At 39.0% G+C, this 22,173-nt stretch overlaps 1 protein-coding gene across 3 annotated transcripts; it reads left to right on the forward strand.

The window, feature by feature from the left end:
• Window positions 1-290: 290 nt before the first annotated feature.
• On the forward strand, window positions 291-21,629 carry TMEM62 (transmembrane protein 62). Of its 3 annotated transcripts, none has more exons than XM_030949611.1 (14): window positions 291-758; window positions 6,801-6,912; window positions 7,795-7,932; window positions 8,964-9,009; window positions 10,229-10,370; window positions 10,569-10,693; window positions 10,827-10,949; window positions 11,796-11,951; window positions 13,416-13,575; window positions 15,083-15,196; window positions 16,154-16,238; window positions 17,763-17,867; window positions 18,617-18,735; window positions 19,633-21,629. In XM_030949611.1, exons 3-14 carry the CDS (start codon window positions 7,893-7,895, stop codon window positions 19,957-19,959), a joined length of 1,542 nt encoding a protein of 513 aa, XP_030805471.1. In that variant the 5' UTR covers window positions 291-758; window positions 6,801-6,912; window positions 7,795-7,892; the 3' UTR covers window positions 19,960-21,629. The 3 variants fall into 3 exon arrangements, with proteins under 3 accessions (XP_030805471.1, XP_030805470.1, XP_030805469.1); XM_030949610.1 differs by lacking the exon at window positions 291-758 and adding an exon at window positions 1,653-1,778; XM_030949609.1 differs by lacking the exon at window positions 291-758 and adding an exon at window positions 2,759-2,848.
• Window positions 21,630-22,173: the final 544 nt, after the last annotated feature.

The raw sequence follows: 22,173 nt of genomic DNA on the forward strand, positions 1-22,173 counted from the left end.
TTAGGTTGGAAAAGACCTCTGAGATCATCGAGTCCAAGCTACGACCGAACACCACCTCATCATCCAGCCCATGGCACTGGGTGTCACGTCCACTCTTTCCTTAACCATCTGCAGGGACACTGACTCCACCTCCCTGGGCAGCCCATTCCAATGTTTAATTACTGTTTCGGTGAAGAAATTCTTTGAAATGTCTAACCTAAACCTCCCGTGGTGCAGGGGACTATGTCCTCTCATCTTATTGCTAGCAAGATAACAGCACAAGTAATTTCATCTACACAGGTGCAAAGTCACACCACTTCCGTGTGGCTCCCATGTGGGCTAAGCAAAGGGAAAATTTTATTAACTTGGTGTAGGAGGCAACAGTAGCTTTAGGCAAATGCCTAAGACCAAAAGATCTCCAATATCAAAATTTTTCCTCCACACCTCCTTCCAACAGCATATCATAACTGTTCTGGGTGCTTAGCAGATGTGGCAGATTAGGGCATTTAGGATCTTGACTGATATGTGGCAAACACAGCCTACGCATTGCTGGAAGTTTTCCAGATTGTTGCAGTCCAGTTGCACAACTCCCTGTGTTTGCACCTTCCTAAGGCCAAGGAAATAGACAAATAGCATTGGATCTTGAGGTCCATATCGAATGCCTGATATCTTGGATATTGCGAAGACTGCCTCCTCCCACTGTAGTCTTCCTGTTTCAAGCCTCCAAGCAGCTTTTCGACTTTCTTCAGTTATCACTATGGATGGGATAAAGTTTACAGGTAACCTTTTTCAGGTATATTCAATATTTTTTTGCACTGCACACAGCCACAGGTGCTCTCAAAGTTCTTCTATCTTCAGAACATCTGAATGTAGTTCCTCTGCCATAGCTACCAGTCATCTTCATATTAAGAAGTCCTGCAAACTTTTTTATATTACTGAAATCTGTCACTTAAAATCACCATCACTGAGACAGGTTTAAGTATGCGGTGTAAAAAATACAAAGTGAATTTTGCCATGAGACAATTAACAATTTCATCTTGTTCTGACTGTCTGTATTGCTGATCTGTACCCAATTATTTTCAGTAGCACGTCTGCCTGCTAACCAGAAGTGTTGTTTGCACAACAACCAAGTTTGGACTGTAATTACTGGAGTCCTCCACCTGTTTTGGCATCAACACTAGCAATTGTATCATCCACCTTCCAATGTAGTTGAGCAAGAGAAGCAAGGCAGAATTCCAGGACAGCAACAAACCAAAAAACCCAGTCAGGCAGCAGGAGGGCTCCTGGCAGCCCCCCGTGCTGTAAGGCAAGCAGCTTGCCTGGCCACCTCTTTTAGCTAACTGTCAGTGTAGGTTTGCTTTACTGTGGGACTTTTAGAAGTTATGCTACTGTAAATCAACTGCTTTAATTGAACAAGACTTACTGTTAGATGTATTTTTAAAAATAATTATTAAAAAAAACTTGGAACCTACATGCACTGAGAGACAGCAAAGAAAGTGTCAGCAAACGTCTTAAAAAAACAAATTGGCACCATTGCCCAGGCAGAAATGGGACAAAACAACAAGATCTCCATGGATACTACAGTAACAGAGGAAAGAAGAAGAACAAAACAGGAATTCAGATCAATTTTAATACAGGCAAAATGCTTGACAGCCTTGCTAGAGCTAAAATAAAATTGTGGAGCTAAAATAAATGGAAGACAGTGAGCAAGCCCCAGTTCTCAAGATTACTCCTGAAGATTACCAGGATTGCTGATTGATGTTTATTTAGAAACATTTCTTCAGGGTGTTTTTTTGGAGGTAAGAGTACACAAGCAAGATGAAAGGCAGCTGAAAATAACCAAAGCAAACATACATGAAGTCCTGCAAAACAGTAACTAAATTATGAAGAACATCTAAAAAGACGTGTCTTATATTAATGCAGTCTAATTGATCTGAAAAATGTTTTTTCTTGATCAATCAAAACTAATAATTATCAATGCTAAAAATTAAATCTTTGTCCTATGACAAATTATATGAGAAAATATAATTACAACTAAACACTGAATTAGAAACTAGTAATACCTGAAGTTGTTTGAGAATATTATGTTAAATAACAAAGAGTGTGAAGCAACAGAAGCTTTTTCACCTAAATTCACACTTAAGATGGGAAGAAAAAATCTCAACAGTAAATGGGCAGCAGTTAGTAAACTGAGTTGATATCAAAGAATAGCAATTATGAAACTGTGCACTTGCTATAGAAAGGTTTAAAATTGTGGTACATATATATAAAAAAATATTCAAAATACCATAAAAAGACTTCTGTCAGGAGCAAAATAGGTCAACTGCCTAGCTTTCCGAGCAGGCAGAATTATAATACCGTCAGGAGAAAAGCGAAAGTTTTCATGCTGTAAGGAAGCAGGATGAGACGCGGATCTCTTCGTACGCCTGGGTTTCGTTCTGCTTTAACCTAGGCATTTCCAGGCACCCCTGCGGCTGGAGGGGAAAGCGGGAACTCTCGGGGTCCAGGCAGCGGGGGAGAGCCGGAATCCCCCGGCCTCGCCGGACAAAACCTCCAGCACAAGGGGAGCGCCCACCCCTGGCGCCTCTGGCATCGGTCCTCCGAGCCGAGCGCGGCCTGGCCCGGCCGCCGGGGAGGTGGACGCGGAAGTGCCGGGGCTGGCGGCGCAGGGCTCGCCCGGGGCGGGCGCGGTGGCGGCGCGGCGCACGATGCTGGGGCTGGCGGCGGGGCTGCTGGCGGCGGCCGCTGTGGCGCTGCTGCTGGACTGGTACGGGCCGCCGGGGGCGCCGCCGGCCCGGGGCAGCGCCACCGCTGGGCCCCGCAGCCCGCGCCCGGGGCGACCGCCGCCAGCCTGCTCTGGGTCGTGCAGGTGAGCGGGGCCGGGGGGTCCAGGAGCGGCCGAGCGCGGGCACGGCGGAGGCGCGCAGCCAAGCCCAGGTTACAGGCGTTTGGCCAGGCTGCCCCAAAGGTCGCGGGCGCTGAACATGTTGAGGAGTATGTTCAGTGCCGGCAGCTCGATGTGCAGCTGCAGGGCTGGCTGCACAGGGCAAACTGAGCTCCGGGGGACGGGAGCCCGAGGCGAAAGGCCGGGACCTCGCCAACTCTTTACGCAGCGGAGAGCACAGGGCACGGGGACCTGCGGCCCGGCCAGGACACTCAGAGACGGCAGGAGCCCATGGCTCCCAGACTAGCCTGCTTTCAGACTGTGAGGGTATAAAAGCCTGGGGATTCCTTTTTTTGGGGCACCTTCTCAGAGGTACCCAAGTCACACTGTTATTTTGTTAATTACTGCACCAAGATTAAATTATTTTAATGATCCCGAAGTCTGAGACCCTGCTGTGGGACACCTGGGGCACAGCTGGCAGGGAAACCTGGTCTGATTGTGAGTGTGGGGGGGTGTAGCTGTGAAGGGGCCTCGGTCCCAGATGGTGTGAGTGACTACCACAGTGGCTCCTCGATGGTTGCGCAGAGAAGTTTCCTTATCACACACGTGTGTAGTGGAAGTTGCTAATTAAAAACCACCTAATTATTACACTACCCTATATATTGCATCAGTACCTGATGCGGTATTATCTAATATCCTGGGGAGGGAGAAATGCAGGCTCTGCCTGTCCCTTTCCCCATCCAAAACCTCAGAAAAGTTGTGTGGCTAAAGGAAATAGCTTTACTGATTTATAGCAGTAGAAGGTACTGTGCCAGTATTCAGAGGGTTAAATATACATGGCTTTGTTTCCAGGTTAAACATAAAACCCAGGTTGACCTGGCATTGTCCTGGAAGCAAATTGTCACATCTTAGGGTTTCTGTGGCTTCTTCTGACTCTTCTCCCCAGAGTATTCCCAAAGCACTTGGTGTAGAGCTAGCCACAAAGATGTTTATGTATTCGTAGTTCATCTATGGCTGAAATGTCCCAGGGATTGCTGTGCATTTCCTTCTAACAAATAGCTGCTCAATTTCATTCTCAATCTCAAGAACACTTTGCCTGGCTTTATTAGCTGCAGGCAGTGCTCTTAGTGGACAAGCTGGCATATATTTGGTCCTTTGGTTCTCTCTAATTGGTGGTGTAATTTTTTTTCCAGTCATTTTTCCTTAAGTGACTTAAGGCTTATTTTTACTGCAGACTACAAGTATCAAGAGATATGCTTGAAATAAGGAAAGCCCCTGTCCTGAGCTGCTGTCTTGTGTGAAGAGTCAGATAGAGCAGCATATAGCAGCTGCAGAGCTATACTGACAAGCAGCATGCACAGGCCCATGTTTCTCTTGCTGTGTTCTCTCTGGTTGTGTCACTTCAAGTGGAGTTCTCCCAAGGATAGGTCACAGCACAGCTAATTTGAGACTTGGCTTTACTTTCAAGTAGTTATGTTCTCTTTCAGACGTGCCCTTTAACAGCTGCTTTATCATTGGCCTAACTTGGAAACTAATCAAGCACCAAATCCAGCCTTGTGCCTGATGATGTTATGGGAATCAGGCTTCAGGCTCCCTGGTGATTCCATAGGTCTAGCCTAGGTCACTGAATAGAGCTCAAGATGGTCAGTTCTGCCCCCAGCAGTTCCTGCCTTGTTTTTCTTCCCAAACACAGGACTATCTCTTCTTAAAGGAACTAAATCACAGTCTTTCTACTTTAATCTTCTATTAATGGCTCATCCATCTTTATTGTAGCAGAATTTCCTTTCTTAGCCCCTGCCAAATAGACACTCTAGTTCAGTATTTGACAAGCATATAATTATTTCTCCCATTTCTCTCAGCTGAAATCATTCTACTGTTGCTCTAGACCTTATAATTCTCCTCTGTTAACACCCGCCTCTCCTGAAACACATCTTTGCTAGAGATAGGAATGTTGACGGTGATTTCTCCTCACCCCTAAATCTCTTCCAGCCCATTTTAATGAAAGTAACTGCCTATGATGCAATGAGAGGCCAAGTATCCACATCAGTCAGAGGGAGGGGAAGGAGCAGCAAATGGGCTTTCACCTACATTTTGGAAAGTAAATAAGAGCATTTCAAGCTTTTCATCTTGCCCACTGTCTTTTTATCTTTTCTTTATCCACTGGGATATCATCTGAAATTAATTCAAAATTAAAAAAAAAAAAAGGAAGAAGCTCCACTTCTGAGATCTTCATGTGTCATGGCTGTTAATGATGAAAGAAACTTAGTCCCAGCTCTCAGAAGTCCTGGGACACTGTAACTCTTAGAAATTACAAGTTGAACCCTTTTAAAAATCTTAAACTCATGGGGAAGAAAAGTGGCAAGGTCACTGTAGGAAATTAGGCTTCCAAACCAGTCTCTGCTGTAAGGTTGGAAATTTACATTTGCTGTAGCTACTGTAGAGCATGACTAAGGTTTTTGGTAAGACTGTTTTTTCTCAAGAATGAAAACTGTAGAAGTTTTGATTTTCTGTGTTTGATTGCTGAGATAAATTAATTGGAAATCCACAGGCTGAAAAGAAGCAAAACAAGTTGTATCCTTGTCAATGATTAAATGAGGTTTGATGTATCGAGGTAGTTTTGCTGTGCTCTTTGGCTCACACTAGTTTGAATACATCAATGAAAGTGAAGATGAAGTTATATCTAAAAGTGTTTGCCTTTTTTAGCATGCAATTCTGATCTAGGGAAAAATTCCATGTCATTCTGAATGGGGAGTTTTCCTAAGCAGAATTTTAAAACTGTGTTCAGGTAATATTTTCTTCATATACAGATGACTGAATAAGTAGAAGTAAATAATTTTTCTCCAAGATATTTTATCTGGATTTTTCAAAAACTGCAAGCCTTACGAGAACAGATTTATTAAACTGAATGTAAAAGTTAATGTTTTTCTTTCCAAGTGATCTTGTCAGATGAGCATTTGCTTACTGCTTTTTGAGCATCAAATACCATTTGTTCAAACCAAGGAGGACAATTAATTAATTGACTGAAGTAGAAAGGAAAGTGGAATTGAAGCTATTCACATAAGGGTTTTTTTTTGTACAGTACCACAAAGCCACAATGTAAAAAGATAGAAAAATCTTACATTTCTTATTCTCCCCAAACGGCTCTTCTGATGTGAGGGCTTTGACCGATTCAGAATTGAACAGCATCTTCTACAGTTACATACAAGTCATATCATCATTTCTTAGGTAATATTTGCCTTCTTGAAGGCACATGGAATGGGATCTAAACACACTTGTTTGATCCATTAAAATGCTTGGATAGAATGTTAAAAATCCTTTCACTCAGCTACTGGAAATGTCACACCAGGTACAAAATAAATTTTCAGTACATTTCAAGTTCTAAGTAGCTTTAACCTATTGCTTTGCAGAACTGCTTTGTATTCTTACTTGCAGCAGAACACTGTATTGCACAGAAACTCCCAGAATTTGAAAGGCAACAGGCCACTTGCAGTCATCACAATTTACTGTGGATACCTAAGTATTTCCTCATACTTTTGTATGCTCTTAGTTTTAAGGAAATTTTCTTGATGTAAAGCAGCTATTTGTTAGAAGGAAATGCACAGCAATCCCTGGGACATTTCAGCCATAGATGAACTACGAATACGTAAACATCTTTGTGGCTAGTTCTACACCAAGTGTTTTGGGAATACTCTGGGGAGAAGAGTCAGAAGAAGCCACAGAAATGTGATTTTAGGGGTTAGAGTTGCAATATCATTTGCTCGTTTTGCTTTCCTTCTCCCCTAGTCACCCACTTTTGTTTTTCCCTGTATCCCTTACACTGACATGAATCACCGTGACTGCTCTTATGTTGTAGTCTAATGAATATTTGGCTTTGCAGAACAGCCTGGGTAGCAATAACCCTCTACTTGGAGCAGTGTTTCACTCTTCTCTTTTGCAGGTGTCAGATATTCATATCAGCAAATTTCGGGATCCCAAACGAGCTCCTGACTTTGAGAAATTTTGTTCTGAAACAATTGATGTAATTCAGCCAGCACTTGTTCTAGCAACAGGTAAGCAGTTGAAAGTGTGAATTTCCTGTTGAGTGTACTGTCAAAGGAACAGCAAATAGGCAAAATTCTAGAATCTCAAGAGAGAACTTTAAACATATCTTAAGCAATAGAAATTGAATTGCAGCTGAAGGGAGACTGCTAGAAGGTGAAAAGAATAACTTCTCAACAAGGGAATTATTATTTTCTTCAGCATTCAGTTTCTTCAGTGAATTTAGTGTGTTCTATATGTAACAGACACAATCACACAAGATAGCTAATGTTTTCCCAATAGATGTTGCTGCATCATAGCCCTTGCTAGCAGCTACCTTCCCTCTTGTCCTGGTCGTGATTCTACATTTTTGTGTTTGAAATTACAGAAGTGAGCAATGTATGTGGTTAGCCACTAGGATACAGTTCCTCTCTCAAAACAATTCCTTCTCATTTGTATGAAATTCACTTGTGAATTAATGTAGGATTTTATTGCTGGTTTGCACTTGAACATATCATACCAAGAGAGGTAAAATAAGCCTTGCTACTTCATTTGACAAATTGATATTGAAATAGATGAAGTTTTGACAAGAAAATTGAGATGACTTTGAGCCGCTGTTGTATGCAAGACTTTAGAATCTTAATGCTAGACCTGGAGTTTTGTTTCTACAGAGAGTTATTATCTAATTAGTGAAAGTGCTGCAGTGATGTGGTCAATAGATGTCTGATGAGGCTGCTGCATCTGCATTAGAAGGCGTTTACCCTGATAGTGTGGACCAGATACAAAATCATGAAGATTGCACCCAGGCCTGCAGCCACTTAGACTTGGAGGCAGGGATGGCATACTTGTCTTGTTACAGTATTTGTATAAGCTGTGTAGGCCTCTAGTTGTATCTCACCTTTGTACACTCTCAGGTGATCTGACAGATGCCAAGACAAGAGATAAACTGGGATCTGAGCAGGTAGAAGATGAGTGGAAAACTTACCAGTCAATCCTGAAGAGATCAAGGGTCATGGAAAAAACCAAGTGGATAGACATCAAAGGGAATCATGGTAAGAAGAAAATGAAACATTTCTGTCTTTCCTGTGATTGTAGATCACAGAATACAGAGGTAAAGTGTTAGTACTCACTAGTGTGTTAGTATTCTTGAATTAGGAGAAGGGCTGACCATCCACATGTCTACTGGGGACACACTTTGTTTACAAGCTCTTACTGGAGTGAGTTTTAGTACCAGGGAAGTAAGATTCTTTTACCTGGCAAGTGGTAGAACATGACTTCAGATGTTAGTTTCCACATCATTATTTTATATACCACATTATTTAATGGAGGGCCAAACTGTAATCTTGCCATACTGAAGAAATGTTTTCAATTTACTTTTCATAGACTTGCCCCTCACAGGTTTAAGTTTAAAAGGTGTCACATGTCCAGCAGCTAAAGAAAATTTGGTTTCTTTTGAATAGAAGGGAGTCATGGGAGTTTCGATCCATCAGCTGTTGGCCACACTGTAAGCATTCAAACACAAGCTGACAGTCATGTAGGCTGTATAAACAGGCTGTACAGGAAGCTGCCATGGGGGAGAAAAGTGCATACTTTGTCATATATACTCATTTTCCTGTTAGGCTTCTATTAGCAGCATTAATGGAGAAGTGGAGCTGTTGCAGTACAGACCTCCCCAAGCTGATGTCTGTTCTACACATGCTATTTTCTAGATGAGATGCTCCTTATTTTCCGTTAAAGATTTAAGTCTTACTTACAGAGCATGCACCCAGTCCAAAAAAGCTCTTGAACTGTGGTCAAAATGGAGACAGGTTTAGTTTTTGGCTGCTAAATAACAATTTATATTCCCACAATGCCTTTATCTTTGAATTGAAACTTGAATGAGGAAACGATTGCCATTTGACTGCATGGAGTATATAATGTCTCCTCTGCACAGTTAGTCTGCTTGGCAGTCATGCATTTTTTAAAAAGTAGCTCTTCAGCACCTGCTGAGACTGCTTTATCTCAACATTACCTAGTTAGATACAGGGGCCAATGATCAATTTGATCTGAAAATTTCCTTATTTCCTTTTTTACTCCCTTACAGATTCATTCAACATTCCACGCCTGGACAGTGTTCAGAATTATTACAGGTACTTTTATTTACCATACAGATGCAGCTATATCCAAGGTCAAATTCACTAAACAATATTCTGTTTTCAGTTATCACATATATGCTTTTTCACTGACTTTCCTATAGCCCAGGATCATATCTACTATTCCCTCTGTCTTTTGCATTGTCAGTTAGTAGAGCAGTATTGATTGAAAAAATAGAGAATTCTTTGTGCAGATTTCTTATCTCTTACCTTCCTGTGTTTTGTAATTGAGTGTGTTAAATCTGTCAATGTCTACAAAATTTTCAGTCACGCTCTAGGAGAGAGAATATGGAAGAGTGAAATGGAGTTGTTTTTTCAAGATGTAAAAATATAAATATATTTTAAAATATTAAAATTACAAAAATTGTTTGCAGAAATAAAAATAGAAGCTAGGAAAAACAATTATTCAGTACCACATTCTGGTGTTCATTATGCATTAAAATTCAAGAGGGCAATGGGTTGTATTGAAATACAATATTTTTACACAAAAACATAGGTTCCTATTTTATGTTCACAGCATTAGCAGAGGATTAATCAACTGTTACACATACTCAAAGTGGGACTAAATGAAGAAATTTTATTGAAGTTGATGATGTTCATAAAGATAATGCTAACTTAAAAAATATTTTGAAAGGGGTTTTATAGCATTAGAAGTATAGAAAACTTGGTTTTAATATATTGGCTTGTATTCTATTCAGGTCAACATTTCTGGCAATTTTATTGTTCTGATTGGTGGAGGAACAGGGACATGAACTGATTTCTGGATGGCTGTGCTCAAATTATACTCATCATCTGAACTCAGGAATGTTTTAGTTTCCACAAGTCATGCAGGGAATAAAACAAAACTAAAACAACTAAAAAGCCCCAAATGCACACAAAAGGCCCACTCCAAAACCCCAAAAGAAATTAAAAAAAAAAAACCAACCAAACTAAATTTAGTGAATTTTAGTGATTCTCAGATTAACTTGCAATTATTTTAGTTACAGAATTTAATCCTTAATAGAGCAATTTAGGTGGTACTGTTAGTTGAAATGTCATGTCTTTGCCAGTGGAAGATATGTACAATTCCCATCTAGCATAAAGTATCAAAAGCACTTCAATTTTGTCAGTCAGAAATAGTGAAGTTAGCTGTTGTCAATGGAAAGAGAGAAAGCAATGCATGTTTGTGATAGCTACAAGCTTTCCTAACAGCAGTATTTCCATCTTATTTTGTTAGGAAGTACTCTGCCTGGCATAAAGATGGCTCTTTCCATTACATCCACACTACCTCTTTTGGGAACTATTCATTCATCTGCGTGGATGCCACACTCAGCCCAGGCCCTAAGAGACCCTATAATTTTTTTGGGATTTTAAACATGGTATTGTATAAGTCTTTGCATTCCATTTTGCTGGCTGTTATGTTTCTGTAGTGGTTTGTTTGGAGGTTTGGGGTTTTTTAAATATAGAAAAATTGTTTGAAAGATTTGAGTTCACCTATAAGTGTGTTTACGTTTTTACGTTATAATGCATGTGAGACATTTATTTAGCAAAATGGATTTGTCACCTGCCTGTTTCAGAATCAAATGGCAGAGCTGTCTTTGATGGCAACAGAAAGTCTACACAGCAACCATACTATCTGGTTTGGCCACTACCCCACCTCCACAATCATCTCCCCATCCCCTGGAATACGAACACTAATGAGGTAAGATCCTCTTACCCTGTATGTTTTCAGCATGAAGTACATTTCTTGCCTGTCTTCACATGTTCATCTCTCACTTTTCAGGTTTGCTGCAGTGATATTTCCTTCCCACCCAAATAATCACAATTCTTATTAGTTCTGCCACAGCCTATTTATGTGGACATCTCCATACAATGGGTGGGCTGATGCCAGTCTTGCACAGTCAACACCGTGGTGGCACTCTGGAACTTGAACTGGGAGACTGGATGGATAATAGGAAGTAAGAAAAGCCCATATGAGCAAATTATTACATGAAACCTACCTGCTGTACTGTGATTCTCTTTTATGCTGTGTGGTGCACTTGAAAGAAGCATGAGATCAGCCTGACTGGTTATAATTATTAGTGCTTTTGAAAAAAAGGCCTTGTGTGTATGTTTGGGATTTTTCCCCATATTGACAGCATGCTAATAAATTAAATATTTTTTATTAATTTGATATTTAAAAACTAAAAAGGGGACATCTAAATGTGTATCCAGATAGTATGTATTTAGTATTCAAATGTAGACAAATATATTGTTGTAAAATTCAGGATCACTACTTCAAAATACACATGCTCTGCAGTAGCTGTTAGAATTCTTGACACAGAAATAGTTCTCCTGAGAAATGTTACCTTACTTGCATATCCAAAAGTGTCTGATGCTATGTGGAGTGGATAGTAGTATATTAGCTTTTATTCTGCAGTAATCCAAACAAAGATACAGATATGAATACAGGGGAGGAGCATGCTGGGGGCGTTGTCCTGAACTAGAGTACCTACACAGACACTGGAAATGTACATTATATTTGAATTTTTTAATGTAATGTTCATCTATCTGATTCATGCGCAAAATTCCATAGATCTTCACACTTGGAACTTTGAGTACTGCTTCCATGATTTATAATAAAATTAACCTCATATGAGGTAAGCAACGGTACAGTTAATATAGCAGAGTTGGAAAATGTAAGATCAACTACAGAGGAGAATAAATGGAAAATAAAGCCAGGTTCTTTAAGAACTTGAGAAGCATGGAAATCAGCTATTCACAAAGCAGTTTGTATTAACAAATTCTTTTTCCTTTCATCATAGATACAGGATCCTCGCGTTTGATCATGACCTCCTCAGCTTCGCAGATCTCAACTTTGAAGAGTGGCCTGTAGTTCTCATCACCAATCCTAAATCCTTCCTTTACAGCAGTTCTACTCATGAACCACTAGACAAAATTCTTTATTCCACTCATATCAGGTACCCTGTAATATCTTGATTTCACAATATTTAATTATATTTATATCTATATACTCAAAACCTTTTTTTTTAAGTATGTGTCTACTGTTCTCAGAATTATTTTTTCTCTGGAAGATTGTTCCAGAGAGCTTGCTTTGTATCATATCTTTGATAAAAAGTTTGGGTAGTAGTAATTCATGTTTAATTTCCCTAACGTCAAACAAACTTTATGTAACCAAAGCTGATCAATTAATATATAATTAAAATAGATTCATATGTAATCAATATGAATATATTATTATGTAATCTGTGTTATTTATCTCACATGTTCACATCAACTGTGCTAATTTCAGGATTTTGTCTATGTATTTTTCTAAATGTTGTCTCTATTCACTTCAGACTTCTTAGCTTTGTCTTTTCAATTCTACATCCTTTCTATACTAAAACATGAGAAGCATCTGCCAATTTTCATATTCATTTTAAATCTCTCCATCTATCCATTTTTACCTTATCTATTTAATTTTTACATTTATATTTCAGTTTTATAGGCCCTTTTCAGCATTTTATATTTGCTGTAAGACTAATCTGCTTGAAATACTGCATACACAGGGTTACAATAAAAAGAAGTTTGTCATACTTTTCAGTTAGGGAGCAGTATCCTACTAAATGTCCTAATTACTTCCCAGTTTCCTATTCAGACCCTTATCTGAACAATCTTATGATATATTAAATATATGAACTGGTAGAATTATTCACCATATCTGTGTGAAACCCCTTCATTTAACTAAAACATGCTCTGTAATGCCATTCATATTACCAGAAATGAAAGGAATTGCACGTACAATATTTTGAGTCTGTATTAGTATCACTGTTTCTGTGAATATAAGCACTACTGCCAGGTGACAATACATACATTTGTTGGTATCTGAGATCTGTAGTATCAGTCTTGCATTCCACTCCATTTGTCCTAAATGCAGTAACAAACTCTGAGAGGTTATATTCTGACTAGCAAAAAAAAAAAAAAAAAAAAAAAGAAAAAAGAAGGGAAAAAACCCCACTCCCAACAACAAAGGAGTTTAGAGAGATAGAGCCTGGCAATTTTTTATGAAGATATCTGCAAATCTTTGGTTATGAGTCTATGTGTGCTGGAGGATGCATCCCACTTGTGTTAGCAAATGTTTTGAAGCAGGAGTTCTAAAATTATTTCTGCCAAGGCCTTACAGCTTCTGCCACTTTTTTGTCTGTTCCACAGCCAATTTGCTATCCTGTTCTTTTGTGTAGTGCCACACACAACTACTTTAACTGTAGGAAAAACCTACCATGTTACCATTAGCCTACAGATACGTCACTGTTGTAATTTCTAAATCTTTTGAACTCTTTACTACCAGGCAGCTTAACCTTTAGGGACTTCTTCTTAAGGAAGTAATGACATACCTACAAGTCCAGTAACAAATCTGTTTCTTTTGCTCTTTATTTACTCCTTAGAATTCTGGCATTCTCTCCTTCTGTCATTATCTCTGTCAAAGTCTACATAGATGGAGTTCACCTGGGGAATGCACATCAGGTGTCTGGCCCTCTCTATGTGCTGAAGTGGAGCCCACAAAACTACAGTGAAGGGTTCCATCACATAGATGTGACTGTCCAGGTAAGGTACCTGTTGGCATTCTTTGTATTGATTTTTTTTTTCTTGTCATGGCTTCTCTGTCACCCTCCTGCTTCACATAACTAGGAACAACATACATGATAACAGACTTGCTTTCATATTTGTCTGATTACAAAACCCAAAGGATTTAATAAAGGAATAAACATTGACTGCTAAGCACAAAATATTCATAAAGCTGCTGGAATAAAGAAAGAAATATTATTTTTCATAAGAAGTAGAATAAGACATGACAGAAGTGCAAACTTGAATTGAAATTGGCCAGAGATGTCAAAAATTACAAGAAAGGGTTCTAAAGGTCTATAAACAACAAGCAGCAACAGAAGGAAAATACTGGCCAGGTGTTAAACAGCAGAAGTTAATTAGTCACACCAACAGCTCTGACAGAGCTGGCAGAGGTTCTCAGCACTTTCTTCACCTCTGTCTTTACCAGCAGTGTTGGACCTCAGGCTTTGGAAATGGGCCCTGACAGTTTCCACTCCAGAGTGTTGAGAGACCTGGTTGACATCTTTGTGAGGCCACTCTCCATAGTCCTGGAGAAGTTGTGGAGATCAGGGGGCATCCCAGAAGACTGGCAGAAGGCTAATGACTCTCCTGTGTATAGGAAGGGCTTAAGGGACGATCCAGGAAATTATAGGCCCCTTAGTCTTATTTCAGTCCCTGGGAAAATGAGGAAATAAATCCTTGTGGGGGGCTTTCTCAAGTCAGATGAAGCACATGACTGGGAAGAGCTAACACAGATTAACCAAGGGCAAACTGTGGGCCAAGAAGAACATTATGAAGTTCATAAAGGAAAAGTGTAAGCACTTGCACCCGGGAAAACATAATCCAGGAGCGCAGCACAGGCTGTGATCTACCTGGCTGGGGAGTAGCTCTGTGAAAAGGGACCTCAGTGTCTTGGTGGACCACAAGCTCAGTGTGAATGAACAGTGCGCTGGTGCAGCAGAGAAAATCTGCTGGATGCTGGGGTGCATCCACAAGGGCATCAGCAGCCAAGACAAGTCACCATCCTGCTCTACTGAGTGCTTGCCAGGCCACATCTGGAACACTGTTCTCAAAGTGTTGAATAAATGACAATAAACAATAAACAAATGTTTGTTTATTTATATGGGTTTATGACAATACACCAGAAATGAAGCACAACAAAATTTGAAAATATTTTAATATGGGCTATTACCTAGAATTGAACTTTCGGAAAACAATTGTAGGGAGGGGCAGTAAAAAGTCACAGTCTTCCCTAAGTGGCTGAATCTCTGACAGGCTCTTCTTCATATGTAGCGCTTTCAGATTATGATTTTATAATCACCAATTTACTTGAAACTGCAGAATTGACTGTAAGTAACCCTTTGTTGGTGGAATTTAATACAGCAGTATGCAGAAAAGCATACGTCAATTGTATCTTTCTAGAAAAGCTGCAATGATAATTAGGAACTTTACTTGACAGTTTTTTGTACCACTGCTATGTAATTGCTCTCATTTTATGTCAATCTAGGATGCTTCAGGAAGAATTGGCACACGGGGCCATTTATTTGGTATGGAAGAAAACCTCTCTCTTAGATTTGACTTCTGGTCATCTGTTATTCTTCTCACTGACCACTATGTTCTAGTAAGTACTTTCAGCAAAACAGCTGTTACTCCATGTTAGTTTCCCAATGTGCAATAGCCTTTTTCGTAATTCCTGAGGGAATTCATAGACTTGAATGCAGTTACTTTTTCCAGATATGACTCTTTTGGAATTCCAAAACATTTAAAGTTTCTCAAGTTGCACACTTCAACCACAAATGTGCAACAATCGTTTATACAAACAGTTGACATCCTGGATTTAGTCCCAATTATCCATTTTTGGGCATAAGTGTACACACATTTTGTGCAAGCAAGAAATTGAAAAACAGCTACTGGAGATAGTAGAAAAAGGAAACATTAAATTGAAGAGAAATTCACTATGAACTGTTACAATATGTTTTCTGGAAAGAATGCTGCAAATATTCTCACTGTCAGCTGCTGACATTATAACTAGCTGAAGTGAAGTGGAGGGCAAAATCCCCATTGACTTTAGTAAGTTCCAGGTCATATCCAGATGTATTACAGCTCAGTACATACAATGTCTTAGTAGTCTAGGTGCATTTCTAGAACTACATAAGAAAGTCCACATGACTGTAGTTCTTATCATAATTGGCTCAAAATTATTATCTTAGGTTTGTTAATCAGTCACACGTTTTACACCATGTCTTGAACTGCATTTCTCTTCAGAACAGTGCTCAGACAATATTTTGCCTTAGAAGTGTAACTACACTTTTTCAATGGATGTGTTTACAAACTCTATTTTTTAAAGATTTGGGTCTATTGCTTTCAGATATTGAGCAGAATTCAAGTCAGTACAATACAGATCCTAGAACTTAGAAACTCTTAAGTTTCCTTTTTTACTCTTCAGTTCAGTGACACCAACAAGCTTTGAATATGTGTTTCAAACAGAATCTTTGTACCATTCTATCAGTGTCCATAAGGCATGCTCCAAGGCTGCAATTATTCCAGGGCTGGCTTATAGTCAAAACTGTCTTTTCAGGCCCGAGTGCTCTTTGGACTGACTGTGCTGATTCAGATTACCTTGCTGGTTGTTTTCCGACACCTCCAAAAGCCAGCACTCAAAGGTATCAACTAATGTTTACCTGTGGTTTTTAGTAGTTCTGTTTCCCCCTAAACTTTTTACTGTTGACCTGTGTGCTGACAATATGTAAGTAACTGTGCTGTTAATCACCATATGCATTTTACATCTGCTACTGTGGGGTTTGATTTGTTTCTCAGAAGCTGTTGTTTGGCTTTTAGGGGAAGCTGGAAAACCTCCAATATATCAAATAAAGTAAACTTGAAACTTGAGCAGGTATCATTGTTTAAACAAAAATTAAGTTGATTGAAGTCTAAGGTTTCATTTTAATTTTCTCACTGAAGAATCCAATACATAGGGAATGTTTTGTTTTGTATTAGTCCTGTATGTGTGCTTGTTTCACTACAGTTGTCACAGAATTCTCTCTTGCCTGAATGGAGAAACAGATTTTCTTTGGCAAAGACAGTATTTGTTAACTTTTGCAAAGAACACAAACAGGATTGGGTCTTTCTCAAAATAATATTAAGGCCATTTCTGTCATAACTTGATACTTTGTGATAAATCTAGTAAATTAAAATTATTACTATTAAGCTCATGGTATTTATCCTTTAAACAATCATTTGAACCACACCTTACTAATGAGATTTTTCTGGAAGCCACCTCCCTTCCTATTCATGTTAGTGTTTGTACCTTCCTGTATACTCTAATTGTGTAGCACCCTGAGGTAACTACAGCAACTGCTTACATAGAAAAGAATCAGATTTTCAGTTGCCTTTATGGAACTCAGCAGCTAAATATTAAAAAAGTTGATTCTGTGATCAGCCGTGTGTACCATGATAAATGTTTGACATCTTAGTGAAAAAATTTGTTAGAGCTGTTGATTTCCAAAGGTGAAGCTTGCCATCTAGGAGTTAATTCTTTGTGAGAAGGCCACATAATAGGTGTAAGTCTACAAGCTAACTTTTTAGGAAGGTTCTCTTGATCTGTGAGTTGTCTGCTTCAGTTAGAGAGCTACTACTGCTTTTTTTCTGCTAACACCACACACTTGTCAGAATAATGTCATTTTAATGCCGAGCCTTAATTTTGGGCTGCTATCAGATCTCACTAAAGTAGATTTAATCAAAGGAAATCCAACAAATCTAGTCCACACTGAACCACCTTTCTGGGTTTGCAAAGTTACTGTTCTGATTCTCTTACTTTTAATTTAATACATACTTACTCCATGTTTTTCATTCTAGCTAACTTCATTTTCTGGGTATAGAATGGTCGTTCAGTATTATTTACATACAGTAAGTGTATTCCTTTAGAATGGCAGGTTCCTCTGCTGGTTTTGATATAGATTGTTGTATTTATTGGTTCTTTACTTTCAGTTATCACAGTAATAGTAATGCATTCCTCTGCATTTTTCTGTAGACATACCAAATATTATTTTTATATTCCTTATTTAAAAGAATGAGTAAATAATGTGCAGATCTGTTTCAGAAAGACCAGTATTATCCATACATATATATCTGGGGAGGTGTTGCAAACTGAATTAAGTGTATTTTTCTTAAATATTGTCTCTGTTTAGGAAAGCCAGGTTTACTTACTATGACTTCATATTCTCTTCATGTCTTCAGTAAAACAAACACCTTCTATTACTCAATTCTGGTTCTGAATTTGTACACCATTCTGGGTAAGTAGCCTAGAGTACTGGAGGACATAAATTGGTATTTTGAAATTACACATTAGGTCCTGATGAAAATTAAGAATTCTAACATCTTGAAGAATGGGGAAGATCTACTTAAGTTACAAAAGCTATGTGGAACTTTAAAAGTTAATGTCCAAGAGACTAAAGGTTTATTTGTAAGAGCCTAACTTAGAAGCCCTGAATTAATTAAACACTTAGATTGTTAAATTACTCTGAAAGCAAAGTGAGTATTTTTAAATTCAGTTTGGTTTTCACTTATTTTTTGATTGTTAGCATCAGAGCTAACAATCTCAGCTTATTCTCTTCTGATAACATGTTACTGAAATAGCTATTTTCTTGTTAATCTGTGTAGTATGCATAACACAGAGCATCCTGCCTGTTCTAATTTCTATGCTGAGCCAGGCTAGAATTGTTTGTGACCACATTTTTCATATATCTTACTGTAATTCTGGGAAAAAGCTACCCTTTTCACCTCTCTCATAAGGAAGATATTATGTGTGGTGTTGAAAATGGTCACGGAGATGAAACTAATTCAAAAGTATTTTCATTGCATGCCACAGCCCCGTCATATGGTGGTATTTTCACACCAGACTGCTGTTTGCTGAATATGAAAACATGAGGCTGATTAGTCTGGACAAGCCATAGGGAAGTCTCAGGGTACAAAGGGCCATGTGGGAAAGGGCTGTGTCTCTGTTCTGTTTCCTGATGGTGATGTTTGGTTTCCTCTCTTGTAGGACCATGGTTTGTAGGTGAACTGATAGATGGCCAGATGGGGGCCTGTTTTTCCTTTGGAGTGTTTGTTGGTGGTACCTTCTTACAGGGCAGTATGACATTTGTGGTTGGGATTTTACAGGTGAGTATTTATAAAATAAAGGCTAAAAACCAGCGCTTTTTTTCTCAGGGGCTTTTTTCCATTTTTTAAAATAGATTTAAAGAAAGGAGTCTTGGGAGTAGAGAGATTAGTGACCATGTCTGACTACAAGTGGTCTTTCTTAACTTTCTGCAGATTTAAAGAAAGTAAGGAGGTTGTGCATTATTTTCACAAACTTCTCTTTTTCTCTAATAAAATGATATTGCTTTGGACTCTCTGGATATCTGGATTAGAGGCTGTCTCTGCAGATTTATAACTCTAAATTTTCAATAAATTTTCTGGTTTTGCCCTTGGCTCACACAATGTAATTAAGCAAAAAACTGAGAGGCCAGGGTAGCCCTTGCAGTGTTAATAACTCTTCAGATCAGTAGGTGTCACTCTCTAAGCACACATGATTCCAGTTTTCCCAGGAGTGGTTTCCCCATTAATCTGAAAGACAAAGTGTCATTCCTTGGCATTTAAGATAGAGGATCAAAGCAGCATTGCCTCCTTCTTCATGATGTCTCCCTTGTACGAGTGTGACACTGCAGTGGGCTGGGTCAGACTTAAGCTGACGTACAGACCGTCTGGTTTTGCCATGTTAAGTTTTTGCTAAGTCCGGCTCCCTGAATCAGTTCCAGGAAATGTCAGATGTGTGTTAGTGCCTCTTACTGCAAGGGAATGGGCAGGAATCCTTGGCCTGGGACTCAGGCCCAGGCAGTCCCAGCTTCATCAGCTGCAGAGTCATGGAGGGGCATCCTGAGATTCCATCTCTGGGAATTGTACTCAGCCCTTAGAATAGGACAGCTTTATCTGTGCATATGTTTTTAAGCCTTCATAGATGTTACCCAGAACCCTTGGCTTGCTCATTGTCTTATTTTTCTTTGCTCTTCCTTTCAGATGATGTTTTTCAACCTGCCATTGATGGCCTATCTGTGCTGGTGCCTGCTGCTGCGATGCCATGGCCACAGCTTCCGTTCCCACCTCCGTCACGTCCGACGCCTCGTGGCCGTGCCTGTTCACCTGGCAATGGTCCTGCTCCTGGCCTGGCAGGTCTATTCCTGCTATTTCCTGCAGCGAACATACGGCACCTTGGCATTCTTCCTGTCCCCAATGAGAACATGGCTGGTGCTACTGACTGCAGCTCTCATTTATAAAACCTGGACACTGAAATCATCAGAGCTCAGAACTTACATAACAGAGATAAAAAACCGTCAAAGCTCCTGAAGTACAATATAAGTACTCCAAATTCTGTCTTAAAAACTCTCAAGGTACAACCTTATCATTTTGTGATGCTGGAATTCCATACACCCCAACAATTACACGGTAAGACCCAAAGCTGCACCTGCACTACTACAGAACTGTACTCAATAGTAAATGTACAATATGTTATATACACTTTCCTTGTATTATACAACATACTATATAATACACGTTATATAATACAGTCAACTGTGGAATAATCTCATCAATGAGGTTTTTTTCGTGATACAGAGATAGATATGTCCATATGGATCACAAACGGAAATGTTTGCCTATTACTACTGTGAATAGAAAAATAATTGATTCTTGATTTTTATAATGCTGCAAAATATGAGCATAGGACCTGATGAGCTTCTGGATTTGTGATTCTTTGATTTTTATTTCAGGGTTGACATGTGTTTTTAGAAGACTAGACCAGATGTCTTTATGAAGTAATAGTGATTGCAAAGGTGCTGTAGTGGCCTTCACAGCCAGAGTCCTATGCCCATACATGTTTTCAGTTCATAATGCTGTATACAAGCAGATCATAGGCTGTAAGGTGTATGTATTTGTGTTCATGTTTACCTGAGCTGTGGCCTATAGCTCTTGCCCTGGGAGTGCCGGCTAACTAACAGGTTCACTCTCTGAAAGGAAGGAGTTTCATCTTGCACTACTAAGGCTGCCAGTCCTCCCACCCATGACTGGTGAAAGGACAGTGAATTATCAGTGGTGCTGGGGTTTTCAGCTTCAAAGCAAAGAATGGAGACCGTATCCTCAGAATGTAGGCATACTACGGTCTGATACCTATAAATTCTGTAATTTCTGTTTTTCTGGGTCCCAGCTGTGTTTCTGGGTCTTAGCCAAACGCACCAAAGAGTGACCTAAGAAAACTTATTTCTTTGTTTTCATTTTTTTTCGTAAGTTCAGAAATTATAGAACAGTTAGTTACAATAATGAAGAATGCAATGATCCAGAGCCAAGAAAGCTGAGGTGCCTTGATCTGTAAAGAACACTGCGTTGCTTCACAAAAGACCAGCTGTGAGTGGAACATTTAAAATACTTTAGGTAATTTTACAGTAACTTATTTATGGCTTCTCAAGAAAAAAGAGGGCTAATTTATTTATGGTCCCTTTGGAAAAAACCAGCAGTGACTGTAGTAGAACACAGAAAAATGAATTGGAAGAAAATATTGACTACAACAAGGACTTTTGTTATTTCTAACAGGCGACAGTTTTCCTGTTCCTTAATTTCTGTTCCTCAATGATATAGGAAAATAGTAATGTAATACTACTAATAATGTAATGTCTTCAATGTAATAGGAAAAAAAGAGCACCCATTTACATGAGTTAAATACACTGTTAAGAGAATAAAGAATGTAATTTGTTGCTACAAAAGTTTGTTTTGCAAAGCTGTTAAAAAATCAGAGATGGCACAAAATTTATTTGTGAGATACAATACTGAAAAATTGATAATAAAATGACATTTCACAATTAAATTACTTTTATGTGATTAGAGAGAACAAGAAGAGGCAGTAATATACTTCATATCTTTTGACTTGTTCCCATTGTTAAATATAATGTTACCCAATACTTTTACCCTTAGGCTGGTCTCTCCAATAGTGTCTGCACTGCACACACTTGAAGCCACTGTTTGATTAACCCCCCACACTAAGCATTCATGCATGGTTTGTGTGGAGGCTGATTTTTTTAAAATTTTTTTTTTAAGAAGAGAAACAAAAGTGCACTTACCAGTACAGAAAATTCTGGGGGTCCAGGAAAGCTGACACACAACCCCCTTTGGCTTCCTCTTCACTTCTGTAACAACAGCTACTATAAACTGCAGTAAGAAACATTTATGTCTGGGCTGGAAAGGTCTTTTCACGGTGTTGGTGACATTTTGCATGAAATCCTGACATTTAACTGTACAATTTAGCACTAAACACTAATAGGTGCTCTTATGAAAAACAGCATGTTTTTCTCATTGTCAATGAAGAAGACAAAAAGGAGGACAAGAAACAAGGTGAACTTAAAAAAAAGCAAAACTAAACCAACCCAACCAAAAAAAAACAACCCCAAAAACAACCAGGAAAGGGATGAAAATGGAAGGGAAAAAATGAAATAAAGGGCAGACAACAGCAATACTTCAAGGTACAAAGGGAAATGGGATGGAAATGGAAATGCACAAGACTAATAAATAAAA

Source organism: Camarhynchus parvulus, chromosome 5 (assembly GCF_901933205.1).
Source record: "Camarhynchus parvulus chromosome 5, STF_HiC, whole genome shotgun sequence".
Lineage (NCBI taxonomy): Eukaryota > Metazoa > Chordata > Aves > Passeriformes > Thraupidae > Camarhynchus > Camarhynchus parvulus.

Excerpts from the sequence above, each read along its gene's own strand:
- TMEM62 (XM_030949611.1), top strand. The coding sequence starts at position 7,893 with ATGGAAAAAACCAAGTGGATAGACATCAAAGGGAATCATG. Across the intron at positions 7,933-8,963 it reads AGACATCAAAGGGAATCATG|ATTCATTCAACATTCCACGC; the intron begins GTAAGAAGAAAA and ends ACTCCCTTACAG. Across the intron at positions 13,576-15,082 it reads ACATAGATGTGACTGTCCAG|GATGCTTCAGGAAGAATTGG; the intron begins GTAAGGTACCTG and ends ATGTCAATCTAG.